This window comes from Agelaius tricolor, unplaced genomic scaffold (assembly GCF_023055355.1).
Source record: "Agelaius tricolor isolate 1412-34295 unplaced genomic scaffold, bAgeTri1.0.p SCAF_2, whole genome shotgun sequence".
Lineage (NCBI taxonomy): Eukaryota > Metazoa > Chordata > Aves > Passeriformes > Icteridae > Agelaius > Agelaius tricolor.
In genome coordinates, this window is record NW_027269262.1 from 5,643,674 (window position 1) to 5,664,848 (window position 21,175).

At 46.0% G+C, this 21,175-nt stretch overlaps 3 protein-coding genes across 8 annotated transcripts in view; 2 read left to right on the forward strand and 1 right to left on the reverse strand.

Moving 5' to 3' along the window:
* Positions 1 to 48: 48 nt before the first annotated feature.
* Positions 49 to 9,992, forward strand: SIRT5 (sirtuin 5). 3 transcript variants are annotated; one of them, XM_071451308.1, is made up of 9 exons: positions 49 to 208; positions 721 to 859; positions 2,919 to 3,052; positions 4,568 to 4,793; positions 6,202 to 6,289; positions 6,678 to 6,731; positions 7,926 to 8,049; positions 9,304 to 9,419; positions 9,786 to 9,992. In XM_071451308.1, the coding sequence occupies exons 2-9, from the start codon at positions 745 to 747 to the stop codon at positions 9,859 to 9,861; spliced, it is 933 nt and encodes a 310-aa protein (XP_071307409.1). In that variant the 5' UTR covers positions 49 to 208; positions 721 to 744; the 3' UTR covers positions 9,862 to 9,992. The 3 variants fall into 3 exon arrangements, with proteins under 3 accessions (XP_071307409.1, XP_071307400.1, XP_071307416.1); XM_071451299.1 differs by having other exon boundaries at positions 73 to 482; XM_071451315.1 differs by having other exon boundaries at positions 73 to 368.
* On the forward strand, positions 9,968 to 14,323 carry NOL7 (nucleolar protein 7). Its single transcript, XM_071451327.1, has 8 exons — positions 9,968 to 10,291; positions 10,822 to 10,882; positions 11,035 to 11,099; positions 11,273 to 11,304; positions 12,209 to 12,305; positions 12,920 to 13,041; positions 13,124 to 13,201; positions 13,959 to 14,323. Exons 1-8 carry the CDS (start codon positions 10,110 to 10,112, stop codon positions 14,030 to 14,032), a joined length of 711 nt encoding a protein of 236 aa, XP_071307428.1. The 5' UTR covers positions 9,968 to 10,109; the 3' UTR covers positions 14,033 to 14,323.
* A 369-nt stretch (positions 14,324 to 14,692) lies between these two features.
* RANBP9 (RAN binding protein 9) overlaps positions 14,693 to 21,175 on the reverse strand; it is a 39,009-nt gene continuing 32,526 nt past the window's right edge. Inside the window, exons 10-14 of one of the 4 annotated variants that reach the window (XM_071451287.1) lie at positions 20,877 to 21,024; positions 19,068 to 19,141; positions 16,801 to 16,949; positions 16,025 to 16,136; positions 14,693 to 15,671 (exon numbers count right to left, since the gene is read on the reverse strand). In XM_071451287.1, the coding sequence (XP_071307388.1) occupies positions 15,541 to 15,671; positions 16,025 to 16,136; positions 16,801 to 16,949; positions 19,068 to 19,141; positions 20,877 to 21,024 (614 nt within the window). In that variant the 3' untranslated portion in view covers positions 14,693 to 15,540. Of the gene's footprint in view, positions 15,672 to 16,024; positions 16,137 to 16,800; positions 16,953 to 19,019; positions 19,142 to 20,876; positions 21,025 to 21,175 lie in introns of all 4 variants that reach the window. The other 3 variants (XM_071451272.1, XM_071451282.1, XM_071451263.1) reach the window with 3 other exon arrangements.

Sequence of the window (21,175 nt, forward strand, 5' to 3'; positions counted from 1 at the left end):
CAGTTTTCCTGACCTATTTGCGTCTCATTCCAGCTGATACGTGCGCGCTCCGCGCAGCGCCGGGAAGCTGCTCGCGGCTGCCTCCAGTGCATCCATCCACGCCTCCCCGCCGCCTTAACCCCGCGGGAGGGCGGAGTGGCGCAGCGCGGGGCGGGACGTGCGGCACCGCACGGCTCGGCCTCAGCCGCCGCCGCCGCCGCCGCCCGGGGTGAGTCGCAGCGGGCGGGCCGCGAACTCACGGGCCCGGGGCCGGCGTGAGGGCCCGGCGGGCGGAGCCCCGACCTGAGGGCCCGGCGCTCGCCGCCTCCCCCTCGCCGAGGCTCCGCCTGTCCTCGCTGTCCCCTTCGCCCTTCTGCGGGCCGGCAGAGGCACGTAGGCTCGCAGCCCGCTGAGGCTCCGTCTCTTGCTTTCCCCCCTTCTTCTTAAAATGCCGGTGGTCCTGGGAGCTGCCTCGGGTTAGCAGCGCAGTTCGGAAGCGTCGCGTAAGTTGAGTGTCGGCCGAAAGCGCTGCTCTGGAGCGGGGCTGATCTCCCCGGTTCCGAACAAAAGCGGTGATCTCGGCCCCAGGGTCTCGGGCTGGGGTGATTCCGTGTTCTGCAGGTGCAGGAGGAAGCCGTGAAGAACGCTCGCACCTGGTTCTTCAGGGAGAGCCCCTGGCAGGAAGGTGGCAGAAATACGCACCCTGGCTGGGCCGCTGATGTTTGATTTATTTCTCCCCAGGTGAAACACTTCCGAGGGATCCCGATGTGTCTCTTTCAATCTACCGCTAGAAGGTTGGTTTCCCAAGTGCATTGTGGACTTAAGGCCTCGTCTTCAAAGAAACAGAAGTTTTGCTTGGAAATGGCCCGTCCCAGTTCAAGTAAGACGTGTATTTGTTTGCTTTAGCACCCCGGACAGGTTTTTAAGGTGGATTTGAAGTGCTAGAAGGTTTTGTGTGCTAGGTGAAATCCATGGCTTAATTAAAAATGTTTAAAACAGTGTGAAGTTGCTTCATTTGTCCCCCAGAATAGTAAAATTACCTTTCTGTGTCTGTATTCTGTAGAGTTCCAAAAACCTTTGCAGTCAGCATGGTTACAACATAAACACGTTTTTAATGTTTATAGTCTATGCACATAAGTATGCAATGGTTAATTGTATTTCCCTTTCATAATGCTAATGAGTAATAAAAGTAATTCCTCATTTCTTTGTACAAGACTGGGCCTTGAGCATTTGTAACAGTTCAGGAGCCCTGTTCAGGGTAGCAGTTAAGGCTGACCTCTTTTCACCTGTTTGGGGGGATTCTGGTTTTGTTTTTCAATTTGAGAATGTGCCTTAACTTGAAAACTGCACACGGGTACTAGAGCAACCCCCTAATGTTGGGTAGCTGAGGCAAACTTGCTTTTTCTGCTGCCTTGAGCATCAGCGTTTGGCTGCTGCCAGAGACCTGGCTGGGAGGGCTTTTGGCCTGAGCTTTACACATTCAGGGCTTGTGAGGTTTGGTTTGCAGCAGCAGGTGGGGCATCAGAGTAGCAGCGTTCTCTGACCAGTTTTGTAGCTCTGTGCTGTGGGTCTTGGGACCTCTCCAGTTGCTCTTTCTCCCTACAGGAACTTACCTGCCTTTGGGTGTGTGTGTGGGGGGAGGGGGTAGTTTTGGTTTTTATTTGAAAGACCCCCTAGTAAATTGTGAGGATTAGGGTTGTGGTGAGCAGCTCAAAGTTCAGCTGGAGGCTGCTCACTCGTGGGATACCATAGGAGCCTGTACTGAGGCCAGTGTTGTTTAACACCTTCATTAATGACCTGGACAATGGACCAGAGTGTATCCTTGGCAAGCTTCCATATAATACGAAGCTGGGAGGAGTGGTTGATACTCCAGAGGGTCCTGCCCCTGGGAATAAATAGCCCCAGGCACTAGGACAGGCTGGAGTGACCAGCTGGGCAGGAGTGTCCCTGGGGATCTGGTGGGTACCATGTTGGCCTTAAGCCAGTGATGAGGCCTTGTGGCAATGAAGGCTCCAGGGCATCTTCTCAATGCATAAAAACACCCCATGGTGTTTGTCAGCTGTGAGGGTGGTCAGACAATGGATTGAATTGTGCAGGAAGGTTATGGAGTCTCTATGCATGGAGATACCAAAAGCCACCCCACAGGACACTCTCCAGGGCAGTCTGCTCTGGCTGACCCTGCTTAAGCAGAGGGGGTTGAACAAAAGAATCTCCAGAGGTCTGTTCCCACCTCAGCCATTTTGTGATTCTAACCTGAGTTGCTTTAAAAATCATATCTGAGGTAAACTGTAAGAGATATTTTTTTATCTGTCTGTAGCTAACCTGTTCCTTTTTAATCTTGTCTTGGCTCGCATAAAAAGGCAAAGGAAATTTTCCATCTTTTTCCCAAACTACCACGCAGGGAAAAATAGTGGGAATAACACATTTAAAAAGATAAAATACAGCTGCAAACTTAGAAAACAGGAAAAATGCCTCAAAAGAAAGCATAATTTCCCAAATTACCTTAATTTTGAAGGTGATACTTTGTGGAAAAATATCCAAACAAAAACAACAACAAAAGAAATGTGGGGTTTTTTTTCAACTCAGGATCTTAAGTAACAATTAGGAACCAAACTGTTCCTAGGTGGTGGTGCCAACAGTTGTTATTGGGATAGCATCCAGTGTGGGGTTTTAGTTAAAGGCTCTGCCTTTCCAGTATTGATTATAATCATGTTTAGCACATGTTGCCCTACTGAGCCTGCTCAGACACATATTTTGAGGATCTCCAGGAACTGCCCTTTAAATTCCAACATACAGAAGCTCAGGAGCCAGCCAGTAGGTATTCCGAAATTGAAGTCATGGGAGGTGTGTATGGAAGCCATTTCTGGATGTGTAAGTGTGGCCTCTTAGGTCAGGGTGTGAGTGCCTGAACAGCTCCTTGTTTCCCTGCCCTGGCACAGACATGGCTGATTTCCGAGAGGTGTTTGCCAAGGCCAAGCACATCGCCATCATCACCGGAGCCGGGGTCAGTGCCGAGAGCGGCGTCCCCACCTTCAGAGGGGCTGGAGGCTTCTGGAGAAAGTGGCAAGCCCAGGTAGGTACTGGGGGCCCGTGCCTGCGCAGCCGTGCCTCTCTGTCCACCACACAGGTGAGCATGGAGCGTCAGGAACAGCTGGAGGAAGAGAGTGGAAGAGTTCTCCCATGGCAGTGCAGCAAGGACAGAGCTCTCCCTACAGCAGCTGCCTCCGCAGCTCTTCTCCGTGCCCTTGGGGATCTGCTTCTGTCCTTCAGTTTATCAGTTGCTTGGCAAAAACAACATTCTTGCAGGCAGCTCTGGGTCTTTCTACCATCCTTGTTTTCCTGCAGTTCTGCTGTTTGCTCATCTTTTGACACCCTCTCTGTTTTCCTACTGTGTGGGGCCTTTCCTGTTTCACACTCTTTAGCGTTTAAAACAAACCAAAATACCAAAGGAAAAACTGACAGTAGACTGGTTGTTTTCTTTTAATCTTGGTGTCTCGTAACACCTTTTAAAAATTATTTAGGACTTGTTTTATTTTGGGGCAGGTTCTTTAATTCTCCCACAGGCTGTCTCTCTTGCTGGAATGATCTTGCCAGCACTGGGAGCCACAGGGGTGGGAGAGGAGGTGAGAGCAGACACTGGAAGTACAGCTGAAGGCACCATTAATGTGAGCTCTGTGGGGGCCTCGTGAGTCTCATCCTGCTGGTGCTGCAGGTGTTTCAGCAGCTGTTCTGCTGTCAGAACCTGCTACCCCAAATGCTGCAATCACACCTGACCTGCTTTCTTTGTGGTTTTTTATTACAGCATTCCTGAAAGATCTGATGAAGCTAAAAAAGTGTCAGAGACATGAGTTTTTGAAACTGGTTTGAATCTAAAGATGAGTTTTTTGCTTTCAGTGATCATCAATTCAGATAAAGCATGTGTGTGTATAAATGTTTGGTCCTGCTGCATCAGAAGCTTGCATTCAGTTTCTGTGTCAGTGGAATTGTGCACTGAGGTGCTGGACTGAGCTGCACCTCATTTTTGAGAAAGAGAAGCCAAAATTAAAGTTACTGTGAAAAGCAGCTTCAATTTTACCTGCATACAAAATACAAGACATTAGACTTTGGTTTTGACAATGGGTGTAATTTGGCTTGTGTTACACTTAAAGCACAAAATAAATTCCTAGCAAAGGAAATATATTCACGTGATGCTGAGTTTTATGGCTGCCATGGAAAAGAGAGTTGTGGGTGCCAAAAAAAAGGTGTGCACTGGAATATCTCATCTTGCATTGTGCTAAGCTCCTAATAATTTGGTAGGGCAGCACAGACTACAGTTGGAGTGTAGTGTAAACCCGTGTACAACACTATTTCTGTAAGTTATTTCCTCTTTTGATCTGACACTTTGACTTGTCACCCTTGTAAGGGTCGTGGAACAATATTCTTATCAACTGCACTTGGTTATAGATAATCTGCTTTTGATGACCTTGTGATGCAGGCAGTATAAATGCAGAGATGTATAAATGCAGCAGTATAAATGGCAGAGCTCCAGCAGGCTTCATCTGGGGAAGAGATTCTTTCGTTGTAGGACGACCTGTTACATCTTTTGCAGGATCTGGCTACTCCAGGGGCTTTTGCGCGAAACCCTTCCCGCGTGTGGGAATTCTACCACTACCGGCGGGAGGTGATGCTGAGCAAACATCCCAATCCAGCCCACATTGCCATTGCAGAGTGCGAGAAGCGTCTCAGCAAGCAAGGCAGGAGCGTTGTGGTCATCACTCAGAACATTGATGAGCTGCACAGGAAGGCAGGCACCAAGCACCTCTTAGAAATCCACGGTAGGAGCTGGCTCACATGTCTGCCACAGGCCAGGAAACCTGGGGTGGGGATTGGGAAGAAGGGAAAATGGAATAACTACAGAGAGAAAAGATTTTTGTCTTTAAAATTACAATCATTTGCGTAAAGTTATTTACAATAACACCCTGTTCTCCTTTGGAAGTTGTTTCAAGTACTTTGTAGCCTCTCTTTATTCCTCACCTTTAGGATCACAGAATGTCATCTTTCTGTTTTTAATGGATTCTGACAGTACACAGGAAATGGTTCTCATTTCTTGCTTGCACAGTTTTCTGCAGATCCACTTGAATTCATGTGGCTGTGACACCTGGCTGATTTCACTTAGAAAAGGGGAAAAGAATCCCCAGGGATTCCACTGTGTGGTAGGGGTGGTGTCAGTCTGCCACCAGTTAAGGGTGTATTGGCAAGCCTGGCCTCACCAGCCCTGGAGCTTTCCCTCTGTTCTCACTTGTGCACTTCTTGGCTACAGGAGGACAAAGGGACTGGAAACAATTGAGATTCCCTTACCTTTCTTTCCTGCAGCCAGTGGCCCTCCCCCTCTCTTCCCTGTAGTCAGTGGTATTCCTTACTCCCACAAAGTGCCAGAAGAGCACATGGCAGGTGCAGCACCCTGGGGGTTGGCGGGGGTTTGGGATCTGAGGAAATGTACAGGTGTGGAGAGGAAGAGGGTGTGGAAGCCCTTCTCCATCCCTGGAGGTGACCCCACTCATTTTTCCACTCCTCAGTCCCTGCCACAGGGTAGAACTCTCCCAGGACAAAGACCCATCCTGGTCCTCCAGCACTGTGATGCTTTTTAACTTGTGTATCACTAAAGGTGTAAATGGGATTTCCCACCACCACTTTTGTGCTTTGGACACAGGAAACCTGCACAAGCTATTTAGCAGCTGTGGACCCAATGAAGTCTTGACAAGAGTTTAATTTTGTTTATTTGTGTTCCTTACAAAATGGACACAATTTTTAGCTCTTGGCTATATTACGCATCTCGACAGCATGTTAGTAATGCTACAGAAGTTTTGGGGGTGGAGTTTTGCATCAAACAAAATGGTGTTGACCAGCATATTTTATTTTTTTAAAAAAATGTTTCTGATGTAAGAGGAAAAGCAATAAACAGAAATCATCTCCCTCAGTGATATTTTATCACTGATTATGATAAAATTATTATTTTCCTGCAAAATATGTTATGGGACTGTGTATTACTCATGTCCTGAGGCAGAACAAGGTGGCACAGTGGGACTGTCTTTGCTGTTGCATTCCTGTTGTAAGTTACCTGCAAGGCACAGCCTTCAAGGTCTGTAAAGAGAAGCTGCCCAGGATAAACACAACCACTTGCCTGCACAGCCACACCTCAGAGCCATTGCTTCATCCCTGATGTTTCCTCTTTGTATGTTCCAGGTAGTTTATTTAAAACTCGGTGCACCAGCTGTGGAAATGTAGCTGCAAATTACAAGAGCCCGATCTGCCCCGCATTGGCTGGGAAGGGGTAATCCATTCTTTCTTTCACCATTAAAAATGGAAGTGAGCAGGGGGGGATGGGCCAGGCATATACTTAAAGACTTTTTAGGACTTTTTTCCCTTTACATTTCACCAGACCTTTAGATAGTTACATAAATAGTTGTTGTGCCTTTGACAGTTTTGGCCGGCTTATTACAGTTGCTCAGCTTCAGGAAAATTCTGGACAAATTCCTGCCTGCTTCATGCATGGTATTTTAGGACTGTAGTAGGTGTTCAAGTTGGCTGAAGTTGCAAATTCTTTGATTGGAGGGTGTGCTTTAGAGAATATGAAGGTTTTTAGAGAATGTTAAGTTTTTATTAATTTATAAAATACATTTTGTACCGTTGAACATGTTATTTCCATTTCGTAACTACAGGGCTCCAGATCCTGACACAGAAGATGCTGCCATTCCAGTTGAAGACCTTCCTCAGTATGTATGGATCACTTTGTTGGGCTGTTACCTCTTCATGCTTTGTGCATCTCAAAGCTTCATGTTACTGTTCATGTTGTTTTGGAAGGACATTTCACAGGAGACAAAGAACTCTGTGTAGGGGGATAGAATATAAGAAAATAAAGATAATGTAGAAAGTAATCTTACCCCTAAGGAGTTGCAGCTGGGCCAGCTATCAAAAATTAGGAACAGGCCTGACTTTAACAGGCCACAGCTGTAACCCATGAGAAGAAGAGTGCTACAAAAGAGTGGGGTGGCTGGTCAAGGACTGGAGTCAGTTGGCTGCTTTGTGAAGAAGAGTTAGTGCTCTGAGGAGCTGCCCATGAGAAACACCAAGAAGGTGTGAAACTTTTGCGATAGGAGATAATAGTATGGAACCCCTGTGATAAGATGACAACAACTCTGGAACTCTGCCCCTGGAAACTGAGTCTGAAGTTACAGGGGCATCAGACAAAGGAGCGTGTAGAAGTTACCATGGTGCTAAAGGCATCACACGTCTGTGTACTTGAGCACCAAGATGAAACGTGGCCAGATTTCTGGGGTTTGTAGTAAGTGAAGTTGTAGGAGAATTGCAGCAAGAAAGTGAGTGCTACAGCAGTAATTGTTTTGTTACTTTGCAGGTGTCACCCACTGTTTTTCTGGAATACCATGGTGGGGTCCCCTCACAGGCACAGAATGTGCCACAATGCTTTTTTATGCTGCCTGAAGCTTTGCCTTAGCTAGTTGCAGATGGAAAAAGCCACCACATTTTTCAACTGATTCCTAAGGAAAAAGAGGCTAACAAGATGCTTCTTTTGGGTCATTTTCTCCTTAAAACCCTGTCAGCTAGTTTGTTAAAGCTGACGGAGGCTGAGTTTTAACTTTCCTGCATTTCAGGAGCTGAATAAGGGGAAGACACAATTAAGTATCTGTGCTGAACAACTGTTCGGTGCCCCCTTCCTTGGGATCATGCAGTACATGTGTACTTCCAGCACGTGCATAGCATGGAATGATCTGCCTTCTGTCCAGCACATGGTAGAGGAGGGTGTGGGGAGGGCTGTGAAGGAGGAGAGAGGATGATGGCAAGTAAGACTTGCCCAGGGGAGAATGAGAGCTGCTTTGCCGCTCTGCAGCCTGAAGTGCCCCCATCAGCAGCAGCCTGACTCTGTCCGTCCCTCTGTGGTGTCTGAGCAGGTGTGAGGAGGACGGCTGCAATGGGCTCCTGCGGCCCCACGTGGTGTGGTTTGGGGAAGCCCTGGATCCCGGCGTGCTCACGGCGGTGGAGAAGGAGCTGGATATTTGTGACCTCTGCTTGGTCGTGAGTGGCGCTTTCCTTACCTGTCCTCTGAACAGCCAGGGAGGGCACGCTAGGGACGTGGCAACTCCTGGGCAAAGCAGATGCATCTGTGCTTCCCTGAGGGAACTAAAAGCCCCAGAGGGACTCTCTGGTGTCCAGTGCAAAACATTAAAAGACCTTTCAGTTTGAAAATGTACACAGACTACTCAGAAGTCAAGTACACAGGGGTTAGAGATTAAACAATGCTGTTTGGCTGTTGAATTTTACTCGCCCTCTGCTCTGGTGGGACCCCAGCTGGAATACTGTGGACAGTGCTGGTGCCCCCAGCATAAGGACATGGAACTGCTGGAGCAAGTCCAGAGGAGAGCCCAAAGTTGATAAGGGCACTGGAGCACCTTCCCTACAAAGAGAGCCTGAGAGAGTGGGGCTGCTCAGCCTGGAGAAGGGAAGGCTCTTGGGAGACCTTAGAGCAGCCTTCCAGTACTGAAAGAGGCCTACAAGGAGGCCAGAGAGGGACTCTTCATCAGGAACAAGGGATGATGGCTTTTAACTGAAAGAGAGTGGCTTTAGATTACATATAGGGAGAAATTCCTTACTGTGAGGGTGGTGAGGCACTGGCACAGGTTGCCCAGAGAAGCTGTGGGTGCCCCATCCCTGGAAGCGTTCAGGGCCAGGTTGGATGGGCCTCTGAGCAACCTGAGCTAGTAGAAGGTGTCCCTGCCCCTGGCAGAGAGGTTGGAAAGATGATCTTTGAGGTCTCTTCCAATCCATGCTATTCTGTCATTCTAATTTCTCAAACAGTAAAAAATACAATTATTTTGATGCTCAGTTTGAAAAGGAAGTAAGTTATAATGTGCTGCTTTTTTGCAAGGTGTTTTACATGCCGTGTAGGTTCCAGATCCCTAACCAAAACACTTGCTTAGACTGTCTTCCATTTACAGAATGATCTAAAGTAACAGAAGGAATGTTTCCCTGGGTTTTTATTTTTCCTTGAAGACAGAATGTGCCATTTTGTTTCTGGGATTTTTTTTTCCATCTACAGTTATAAATGGGTTTCTTTAGGCTGCATCAGAGAAACAATTCCTGATTGCTATGCTAAATTATTATATCTGCAGTGACACTAATGAGATACTGATTCAGTTTCATTTCTGTAGGCATCTCCTAGGCTTCAGTACAGTGCAGTTGTGAGAATGGCCCTCACCTCGGGGCTGAGTTGGTTTGGTCTGTTTGAGTGCTGTCCTACTATTCTTGTGACTTCTGTCCCACTGCCCGCAGGTCGGGACCTCGTCCGTGGTGTATCCTGCGGCCATGTTCGCCCCGCAGGTCTCGGCCAGAGGAGTCCCGGTCGCGGAGTTCAACATGGAGACCACTCCTGCCACCAACAGGTTCAGGTAGCGCTGCTCAGGCAACAGCCTTCAGTCCCTTCCTTCCTGCCCCTTGGTCCAGCTGCCAAAACGCTGGGTTTAGACAAATACGGTCACGTTTTCCCCCCAGCGCTTATGAAATATTAAGTTTCTGTTAATAAGTAAGAAAAGAGGATTCTTCTTCCATGGTGGAATTTTCACTGAAAACACAAACTCTGTTATTTAAAGGGTGAGGCTGAAGTCTGTCCCCACGCCCCACAAAGCCTAAACCCCTCTCTCCTCCTCCTCCTCTTTCCTCCCTCCGTCCCTCCCGTGCCCCCGCCAGACTCGCCAGGTAAAGCAGCGGGATGCGCCAGTGCCTGCCCGCGCCCTAAACTTGCCGCTTCCTTCCAGGTTCCACTTCCCGGGCCCCTGCGGTACCACGCTGCCACCGGCGCTGGCGCGACACGAGACGGAGATCATCTCCTGAGCCCTGGGAACACCTCCGGAGTGCCGGGAGCGGCCGGGGCCGGCGGGGCCCAGCGCGGGGCGGGCGGGCCGGAGGCGGCGGCGGGACTCGTCCGCACGGCAATAAAGGCGGGGCCCCCTCCGCTGTCCTGTTTTGTCTGTGCGCGCATCCCGCGGGGCGGGCCGGGGCTGGGCGGGTGTCCCGGCGCTCGGCATTCCCCGGCGGAAGGCGGGAGCGGTTCCGGGGCGGGCGGCGCAGGGGCCGCGGCCATGGCGCGCCGGCAGAAAGCGAAGGAGGCGAAGGCGGCGGCCGCGGGCAAGCGCCGGGCTCCCGCCGCGCTGCCCAGCCCGGCGTCCTCCTCGGAGGACGAAGCCCCGGAGGAGGTGCCCTTCGGCGTGGCGAGGGAGGCGGCCGAGGCCGAGCGGAAGCTCGTGGGAGAGGCGGCGCGGAGGTGCGGACATGCCGGAGTCTCCTGCTCCGGAACGGCGGCTCCCACACCAGCGCTTCCTTTCTCTTACCCTCTTCGCCTAGCCCCACTCATCTCCCCTTTCACCTCTCTTACCGCCGCCCTAACCCCTCGCTTACCTCTCTAACCCCCCCTCCACTCCTCTTACCCTCTTAGACCCCTTTTTACCCCCGTACACGCCTCTTTCCCCCTCTTATCCTCCCCTTATTCTCTCCCTTATCTCTCCTTATGTCCCCTTGTTGTCTTCTTTCCCTCCCTTCTTACCCCACCACCCCTCTTAGGCCTCCCCGGCCTCTTCTCCTTCGTTATCCTGCTTGTACGCTCGTAACCCCTTCCCCCTCTTCACCCCTCTAAGGCCCTTTCACTTTTCCTATCCCCTCTCCCTTATGCCCCTCACTTGCCCCTCCTCACCACCTCCTTTGCCCTTCCAAGCCCTCGTTCACCCCCTTTGTGCCCGCCCGTAATCCCTCCTCTCCCCCCATGGAATGCTGACGGTGGCTCCCGCCTTCCCGCAGGCACCGGGAGCTGCTGAAGGAGAAGCGGCGGCGGCACCAGGAGCTGTTCGCGGAGCAGAAGGTACCGCGCTACCCCGCGGGGCGCCGGGCGGGCCCCGGCTGTCTGTGTGTGTGTGTGTGTGTGTGTATGTGTGTGTGTGTGTGTGTGTGTGTGTGTGTGTGCGCCGGCCGAGTCCTCCGTGCCCGCCTGACTCCCCTCTCTCTCCCCCACAGAAGCGCAGGCTGCTGCCCGAGGCCGTGCTGCAGGAGCTGCAGGAACTGCAGGATGTGTCCGCACGGTGAGGGGACATGGGGAGGCGGCGGTGGCTGTTGGGATCCCCCCTCTCCGTATCTCCCACCCCTGCGGCAGCCCCTTCTGGGAGACCATACTGGAAATGGGGGTTTCACGGCTTTAGTAAAGGGAGGGAGTGTAAATTGAAGAGTAACCTGTTGCCTTCCCTTTGCTCCCCAGGCCCGCTGAGCAGGCTGCGGCAGATGATCCAGGTATGTTACAGCTCGCTTTGCTAACGAGATGCACATCTGGTACTTCAGGAGTTCATTCCTGTGCCAGAGCTCCAGGGGGGAGCTCTGTTGCAGACACCTTCTCCAGGTCTTAATCATGAACACACTGGACAGATTGTCTTTTCCCCAGGAAAAGAAATGTCTGAGGAAAAATACATAGATTCAATCTAATTCTTACACCTTTTACATAAGTAACTTGTGCAGTGATTTCAGTTAAATAGCCTGAAGTGTTTAAAGCCATCTTGGGCAGGTGTTACAGCAGAAAAAGCAAAAAGGTGGATTAATATTTAGATTTTGTTTAAGTTATAGAGGCTATCCCTGGGTAGAGTTGTTAAATTGCCTCTATACTTTACATATCAAACTACAGTTTAATAGCATCTGTAGGATATTAAGTAACTTTTTTCAAACTCATAATTACAAAATCAAGAGCCTAGAGTGTTTATGACTGCTGGTTTTGCTTCATCTATACTTAGAAGTACTTCAGAAAAAATCTTAAATTTAAACAGTTCTCTCATCCAAATGTCACATGCTTCTGTATGGTGTAACTGCTACTTTTTCTTGCTTTTATTTAAAAAAGATCTGTTGAATTGACATAGCAAAGAGATGAGCTGAGAATGAAGCAAGACTGAAGCCAGAGCTGGATTTCCCTTTATGGGTAGCTGTTGCGTTGCATTGAATTTTTTCCAGCGATGAATCCCATTTTGTTGATGCCGAGGAAAGCTGGCTAGCAGCACTTTGGGTTGCTCCCCTCAGCGTATTTCTTTCCCTCCCTCTTACAGCTCTTCTTCCTAGTCAGTGCTTCTGAAAAATGCTGCTTGTTTTAAGTCCTGTTCCTGTTTCACTGGCCAGTTTTTATTTGTAACATTCGGGAAATTTCATTTACAAGTTACTCTAGGTGAAGAACTTGAAGCTGAGGCTGTAGAGCTGGAGCAAGGCCAAGCTGAAGTGCAGGAGAAGAAAGGCAAGAGGAGGAAGGGTGCCAGGTAGGAGGAGGAGATGATTTTGCCTGGTGTGGGAAGGTCTGTTCTGTCACTGCATGGCTGTACTCTCTTCTGCACTTCATGCTCCCCCATCCATGGTCTGATTGAAAGCGTATTTATGTGCTAAAAGTGCCTTTCATATCTTCTGGTTTAGCATACTTATATATGTGTGCATACATACATATATATGTAGGACAGAAATAATTTTTACATATTACATATATGTAACTGCTATGAGATGGCTGGGCAGTCATAAGCACAGCAGTACACATTGTATTGTGGGGTGGTTGAGCACCAAATTCCTGCATTTCACTCTGTTTTTCTCTCTGCTCTTTTTCATTGTCACTCATGGCCCTAGAGAGTAATTGCCCTAGCTTCTGGTAGGATGAGCTCAGGACACCCAAGGAAACTACTCAGGGCACACAAAGGCATAGGACAACAGCTTTCAGAGTATTGGTCCAGCTTTTTATTTTTTTAATACTGCCACAAAGCTCATCTGAGTATAGAAACCATCACTGGCTGCTGCTGTGCTCAAGTAGCAAAGCTTGACAGCAGTGTCTGTTGTTCTGGATCCTGTAACCACGCTTCAAGGATCAACCACATCTCTCTTTGACTAGGACAAATAGGAACTATGTGGCTGTGTGCTTGAAAGACCACAGTGCCACAGGCCTCCACCAACAGCTGGCCAAAGACTTCCTAAATGCTCAGCTCTACGGGCCACACACCAACCGGGTACCAGGTAAGCTCTGCCGCTCTTGGGTGGGTCTGGGTGGAGCCTTGTCTGCCTTGAACTTGGCTATTAACACTTGTCTCCATTTCAGCAAATGAATTTTTCTCCCTTGCAAACAAGAGGGCCCCTGTCAAAAAAGCTGCTGTTCAGTTTGTGGACAAGTCTTGGGGTGAGTATAGAAAGTCAGGTACTGTTTTCTGCATATGTGGCTAAAAGGTACACTTGAATAAAATCAGGGTTTCCATACTAGAGTATCTTGGCTTGTGATCCTTTAACTCCAAGCACCTGGAGAGTAAGGGAAGGGCAGCAGAGCACTGCAGCCTCAGCAGGTGTCATGAGCACACTGCCAGGGATGGTGTACAAGACACAATTTAAAAAAAAATTACCTCATTTTTGGTATGTTAAGAGACAGCTCTTGTATTAGAGCCAGGGCTGCTCAGTGAAATAAATACTTAAGGAGCTGTTGTTTCAGCCTCCACTCTCTGAGCTGTTGGAAGGCATTTTAGATGCATCTCAGACTTAAAAGATACCAAGCTTCCAGGACCTCTATGTGAGCACAGGGAAATAGCACCCATTTCTCCTCATTTCCATAAGGGACAGGGACAGTTTCACACCCACACATTCTGTGAGGGTCACGAACACCAGAGGGAAAAGTTACTGGTCCTTAGCAAGCAGGGCCTGCTTTCCATCTGTGCTCCATCACTGCAAGCACCAATGTATCCCCCCCCACCCTCCTAAGGGGGGCTGGTGCAAACTGCTACTCCTGGCCAGTGGAATGCAGCTGGGGCACATAAAATACTGTAGGAAGTTTATCAGTGTTTGAAGTGGTTGTTCTGTTCTGAAATGCTGCAGCTGCCAAGGGTTTGCTGCTTCTCCAGCACATGGGGGCTAAGAAAAATGGTAACTGTTTTTGTTTTTTTTTTAAGGGCAAGATAAAAAGGAAAAAGCAGCAAGGTTTAAGAAACGCTGGCTGGCAACACATATTAAAAATGGAGTCTGAAGACAGCTTTTTCAGAAGATGCTGCTAAGGACGTTTAGTGACAGTTGATCTCAAAACAGGTGTTTTTCCCACTTCATCATCACTTTGCTTTCAGCTCCAGCCAGCAGAAGGCACTGAGCTGAGCCTGATGGAACTTCCCTGTACTCTCCTCTCCCCTTTCAGAAGTTCCTGGGGAAGCTACAGAGCAGCCAGGCCAGTGTTGTAGAACAGCTGGTGCTAGGACCAGGCTTGCTGAGCTGCTGCCTCCGTGAGGCAATGCCTTTGCAGAGAATAAACATCAGCAATGTTATACCTACTGTTGTGGATGCTGCATTCCTTACAGCAGGCAGTTACTCCTGCTGCTTCAGTGACTTGTTTCTCTAAGGAAAGGCTGTACCCTAACAGCAGAATCATTAAATCAGCTCCCACAGCAGGACACTTCTCTCCCAGCCTCATGATTACTTTCCAGCAGTAAGGGATTTTCCCCATCTGCAGGGAGGCCTGAGTAAGCTTCCTGCACTCTTAGCTAGACTCACTGTGTGGCAAGAACATGGCAAAACCTGTCACCTGGACCAGCCCAGCTTCCACGGGGAGGTGGCAGCTCCCCTCAGAGGTCTCCACAAGAACTGCTGTTCTAGGATGGAGCTCTAGAACAAGACAATGTAGCATACACGTCCATGCTACCGTGGATGTAGACGTAAGTTTTTAATGGCTGGTTAATTATGATATCACTACATTTTATTGCAATATAGTACTATTTAAGCACTTTTAAAAATGCAAGGTGTACAAAGATTAAATTAAGACTGTAAATTGACTAAATATTTGGTTTTTATATAAATAGGTCATAACCACACTGTGTTGACATGTAATACTGTTATAATACAACAGTTAAACTGGTGAGCCTACACAACAGAAGCTGTCTGTAGTTAAACAAGGAAACGAAGTTGAAAAGACCATGTTAAAACAAAAAACTACTAAGATCAACAGGTTGGGATTGTAAGTAGCAACAAACATATTCACTCAGCTCCTGAGTAATTCAAGTTTTACAGTACACATTAAAAAATATCATTTCTTCCCATCAACACTATATATCCAAACCATTTGCATTTTGCAAATTACACTGATTGAACTATGTAACAATGGGGGTGGAGGTTGGCAAGTCATCCTGCTTGACGTTTACATCACCCACATGCTAATACATCCATGTTTTCTATTCTTCCGTCCCACCACAAGGTAGCAGGATTTTTGGTTTGTTTTGGACAATCGTTCAAAGGATTGGTACTTGTCAATTCGGATGTCTGACGTTACCAGTGATATTTTCAACTCTTAGTTGTCTAAGAGGTTTAAAGATGGAAATCTCCTAACACTAAGTTAGAAATCATTTGCATCATGCTGTAAACTAGGAAGCAACATAAAGCGACAGACTTGTCCTTAGTACATAATTAAAATTCCAAATTCCAGTCAGCAGAGCTGGTCTACTTTCCATGTTGAATATGCCACAACGCCTTTCAGACCTTCAAAATGCATAGCTAGTGTAGGTAGTCTTCCACTGTGGCAAAGGCGCAGGATCCAATTCCTGACCGGGCCATCAATCCTAGACACTGTGACGCCTGTCCCATGGCCAGGGCAAGTGGGGGTTGCTTTGGCAGATTGTGAGTCTCTGAAAAAGAATCACAGTGCAGTTAAAATACCCGAATAATTCATAATTATACACTGAAAACTTGACATCTAAACTACTTAAATCATTCATCTGCAAGTTTACTCTTAGAGCAAGCCACAAAGTAGGAGCAACAACGTGACCTTGCACAGCACCATTACTGAACAGGCCATTTTTGCTCTGAACTACAACAGCAGGCAAGTACCTGTTATTTTACATACCCTCCAAAACGATCCCTCTCTTCCCAGAAGAGTGTACCCAACACTGCTATGCTTACGGTGGAGCAGCAGGGCCACCTGTGTGGGACACGGGGGAGGCACCCTGAGTGCCCTGGGCAGCCAGCAGACCACACTTACCTAGTATTGCACTATTGAGCACAGAGCACACGGGTTCTCTTTGTATGGGGTCAAGCTGATTTCCAACAGGGCTGCTCCAGGGATCAGAATATGCAAGCAAACTGAATGCATCCTGTGGGAAGATGACTCAATTACATCTACAGCTACAAGCTACTAGTGAAAAGAAGGGATATTTTGTTCAACTGTTTTGATTCAGAATCACAAAGGTGACTGTCAGTATCCATCAATACAAAAAGATAAAAAGAAATTGTGACAGGACTTGCTCCATTTAGGGTTTTTTCCCAAGAGCAAGGCAAAAGGTAGCATTATTTTACTAACTGATGGGCTAAGATAAAACAGACTGAAAACTGCATGCAGTCTTTGGCAGGGGAATTCTTTTCCAGAGCAGTCTCAAATCAAGGCAAACTAATTAACATGCAGATTTTGGGCATCTCTACCAATCCCCCTGCGGTTCATTTATCATTGACAAAAGATCAAAAAGACAAAACCAGAACTTCGATTCTCAAGGGCAAGTTACATGGTCACAAATGAGAGAAAGGAAAGCACTAAATCAATTTCTGTGTTTAACTGTGTAACAGCACAAAATTATCTTCCCTGAGCATGTGTTGCACAGACAAAAAAGAAGACAGTGCTACACTACAGCTGACCAGAACATCTGCTCTGAGACATGTGAAAAATGGCAGAATTTAAGGCAGAACAGTATTCCAGCACAACATGCTGTGGGAAGTTCCTGCTGGGCACACAGTTATGCACCTTTACAAGAAGATTAAACATACCTTGAGCATTTTCTTATTCACTGTGTTTTTGCCACATTCTCTTCTTAGCTGCTCGCTCATTGCTTGCAATTCTCTTCCAAAATGGATCATCCTTTCAATGGCTGCTTGGCTGCCACCACAGAGCTGGCGTCTTAATTGACTTGAATCTACTTCTAAAGAAACAATACCGTCATCATCACCACTGGCAGGGCTGAGGGTAACAACCTATGGATCTACAGACTGATTTCACCCAAACACAGCTGCCTGCCCAGAGAGAGCAGGTCAGCCTCAGACCCTGGCCCCACGTGCTCCTGTACCACACACTGGGGAACTGCTCCTTAGGAACATTTAAGAGATCTGATTCACTAATGGCAAAAAGGCTGTCACAGCATGTGCTGTTATCTGCAAGGGGTAATTTTAAACTAACTAGAAGACAAACCAGATTTTACCCTAAAATTTTAAGGGAGTTTAAAAACAACAATGAAAGTCCCACAGTTCTAACTTCTTTAATTCTTTGGCATTGCATTTCTGAAGATACACCAAACTGGGAACTACTAGAGTGTAAAAAAATGCCAAACTTCCTCAATAGCCATGATGGACTCTGCTACAAGACAATCATTTCTGTTCATACTCCTTGCAGAACACATTATCTTAAATCATTTGGCTATTTCAGGCTTCTTTTGTAATCAAGCAGGACACTACAACTGATTTGTTTACTGTTTCATACAATACTCCCAATAGTAGTGATTTTAAAAGATGCAGCTTACGAATAGTAAACTAACACTTGGCTTCTTTGAAAAATCTGCTTTTTAAAAATTTACACCTAAAGCACTGCATTAAAAAAAAGGCATTTGTCCATTCCTTGTCTTTTTTTCATCAATGGAATCAAGTTTTAAAATGAGCATTTTGATAGACTCTTCAGTTACAAATCCATTCTTCTTTCTGACTTTAACACTGCTATTTAGTGACATATTTTTGACTACTCTTTCAAAAGAGGATTTTTAACTGGCTACTTTTTTTTTTCCCTTAGATGTAAGTGTATCACCTCTGGAAGATACCTGCCTACTTAACTTTCAATACACAGCACTAAGGAGAACATATAAATATTTCAAAAAGTGAAAATCCACCAGACTCAACCTGGGGGCAGGGTTGGGGGGTAAACAGTGTAGGTGAAGCACCCACAAATCTTCGAGTAGTGGTGTTTGTCCCTAGTTCAGCCTCATTTAAGACATGACTTTCCAAAGGCAGGAGACACAAAAAGCACAACTCCCTGCCCTGTGCAGCTGCTGCATGTCTGTCACAGCAAGTCTCTGCAGAAAAAGCTGCAAGAGAGCGAGGACCTGTTTTGGGTTTTCTGTCACAGAAATAAGGTCTTGTTAGAATCCAGCTTCAGAGCATAATGCAGGGAAAATGGTCTGGCAACTTGCATTCCTCCTTGCAGGGCTGTAGGAGAATGACATTTGCTGTCCCACTGCATTTCCCAGCAAAGCTGCAGGATCAGCAGCAGCAGCCCCAGAGCTGGGAAGCGCTCACAGTGCTCTGCACGCGCTGCTGCATTCTGAAGGTCTCCAGTTGCACATTTCATTTAAACTACACATTAACTGACATCTGCTTAAATCAATTGTTTGAGTACCAATTCTGCAGCTGTACAAAGGGCAAGCATAGGGAATTTAAATACTCATTTGTCACCAACATCAATAGGCATGACAGTATAAAGCAAATTAAGTAAAACAAAGTTAATTTTTACCTTATAACTATATAGATTGGTATTTTTTTGGTGGAAAACATGGGAAAAAAGTTAATGTTTCATTTTTACATTTCCCTAATAAAACTCTTGAGCATTAAATATTAGTGCTTCGCATTTCAATATAAAAGATTTAGAATATCTGTGCTTACTCTGGAGCACAAAGATGCCAAAAGAACCATGAATGGGAAGAGGGAGAAGCAATTTCCCAACTCAAACAGAGGGTGCTACACAACTGGGTGTTTCTTCTCAGAGGTACTTCCTTAAAAATTAATGCTAATTTCAGTAGCCATGAGTTACCCATTTCCCCTGTTCTCACACTGATATTGGACCACCTAAATCAGTGGTTTTAAAATATACATCTAATAATAGCAAAACAATCAAAAATTAAAGATTTGAGCTAGTAACCCTAATTTTCAAGTTGGGAAGCATTGCAAGTAAAAACATAACCTTGTTGCCATTACTTAATAAAAATGTAAGAAATATCACTGCAGACCCATTTCTGTGTCACATTCTTCCATTTCGTGATCATGTTTAGAACTACCATTTAGGAAGCCATTGGATGAAGTCTCAGCAACCCCATTGGAGTAGTGATCTGTTTCCATGTCTACATCATTGCTGAAAAGAGAGTAGTAAATACAAGTTTTACTCATATTTAAGTACTTAGGTTATCTTTACAACTTCATCACACTACTTCCTCATCTTAGCTACTGAAAAGCTGCTGTTAGACCACAGTTTCTTTGACAGCAACTGATGATACCAGAGAACCATGGAAAGTTTCAAGGTTGCTTTAACAATAGTTTTCAGTAAAATACTCTTTTCAGATGCTGAAAATTTAAACATGTCCCCCATTATTCAGGACTAAGGAATATAACACTTTCTAAATATAGACCAAAAAGTTCTTACCTTGTTTATATAATTTATATACAGAGTTGAAGAAAATGCATTGAAAATATATTTGAAAAATATATATAATATATATAGTGAAAATATATAGAAAATATACTACTCCCACTTTTCAATATAGTTAGCATTTATACATAAAAAATATAGTTAAGTCAATATACATCCTACTTAGAAAATACCATATTTAGATAACTAATTATTTTGAAAAAATGCCTTCTCCTCTTATTTACTCTGTGGAACGACAGAGGGAAAACAAAAAAAGAAAACCCCAAAGCAAATGCTGAGTAAAGCAGAACACTGAAGAGACACTCAGTGGCAAATGCAGAGCATTCAGCTCCTCACAACCCTCTGCTCACAGAAGTGCTTTTAGAAAATGCCAGCGTGGCTTTGGGGACTGAGCTTTGCTGACAGTTGCATCCTGGCCTGTTCTATTCCATCATGGAGAACAGCAACCTAAAACCTCTGTCAAGACCAAATAGATTCAATTTGGAAGTTTAATATCTTGCTTCTAAGCAACCAAAGATACTCAGCTTCCTTTGAGGAAGGAAACCAAAAGGCCTCTCTGACTGGGCAAGAACACAGCCAAGGAACTGTCTTCCTCCCTGAAAAATCTCCAAGTTGCCTGGACACTGCCAGACGTTTTGGCAGAGGCAACTGCTGATGCAAACAGAAATTGTGGAAAGTTAAAAAGTAAATTGTTCCTCTTACTTTTTTACCCCAATTATCACTATTCAACTAAAATACCTTTGGTCATCACCACCACATCATCACATCCTGTGTGGTAGTTTTGGGAATCCATTTGGCACAAAGAAGTTGAGTGCTGTTGCATTTCACATCAAATTGGGTTCTGCTGCATCTATGCAACCCAGAGCTTAACCATACTGGTTATGAAGAACCCTATTAACCCTGGTTAAGAGATTTATTTTCACTCTCTGAACTGAATGCCTTTGCACTCGTGACAGTGACTGGAGGAGGCAAACAATCCTGGAATATACAGGGAAAGGGAATCCACACTTTATTTGAATCTCAACGGTGTTTACTTTCCAGATACTGCCACAAATGGAGAGTATCTGGAAAACTTTTCACTACCTGTGTGCAACACACTTAAATCAGTGTCAGTGGCTTCAATTAAATTGAATTTTTAAATGTGCCAAAGAGCTAATTAACCTTCACTATGGAACTTCAAAACTGACCATAGCTATAAGCAAGGTAATTTATTTTTGTCCACTTCATTTCTTTACCCCAACAGGAGAAAAAGGTCTATTGAGCTTGAACTGTCAAATCAACCAGTTACCACAAGCTGTTGGCTTCTTACACTTTGTTTCAACTGTCCTTAGGGAGGAAAAAAAACATCACATCAAAACCCACTGAAAACTCTTCCCTGCCATGCAAACACATGGAGAACAGAAGCCTTAAAGTGATTTAGAAGCATCTAAAGTTTACTTACCTGGAATAGCTGTTAACCTGCTGTGATCTGGATACATTTATGTTGTTGAGCTCTGGTACATTCAAGCTGGTGGTCGTGTGTTTACTGTGACAGTAAGACTGATGCACTTTATTTGATATTACTCCATTACTGCAACTACTTTCAAACCCTGCAAGGAAATTTTAACAGTTGTAGTCATAAAGTGGTACTTACAGATAAGTTTGTAGAAAAAAAAGAAGTAAGTGTAGCATTTACTGACCAGGAACACGTATGCTAAATTTGCCACACAAACTCAAGTACTTCACCTCCATGTTTCAGGT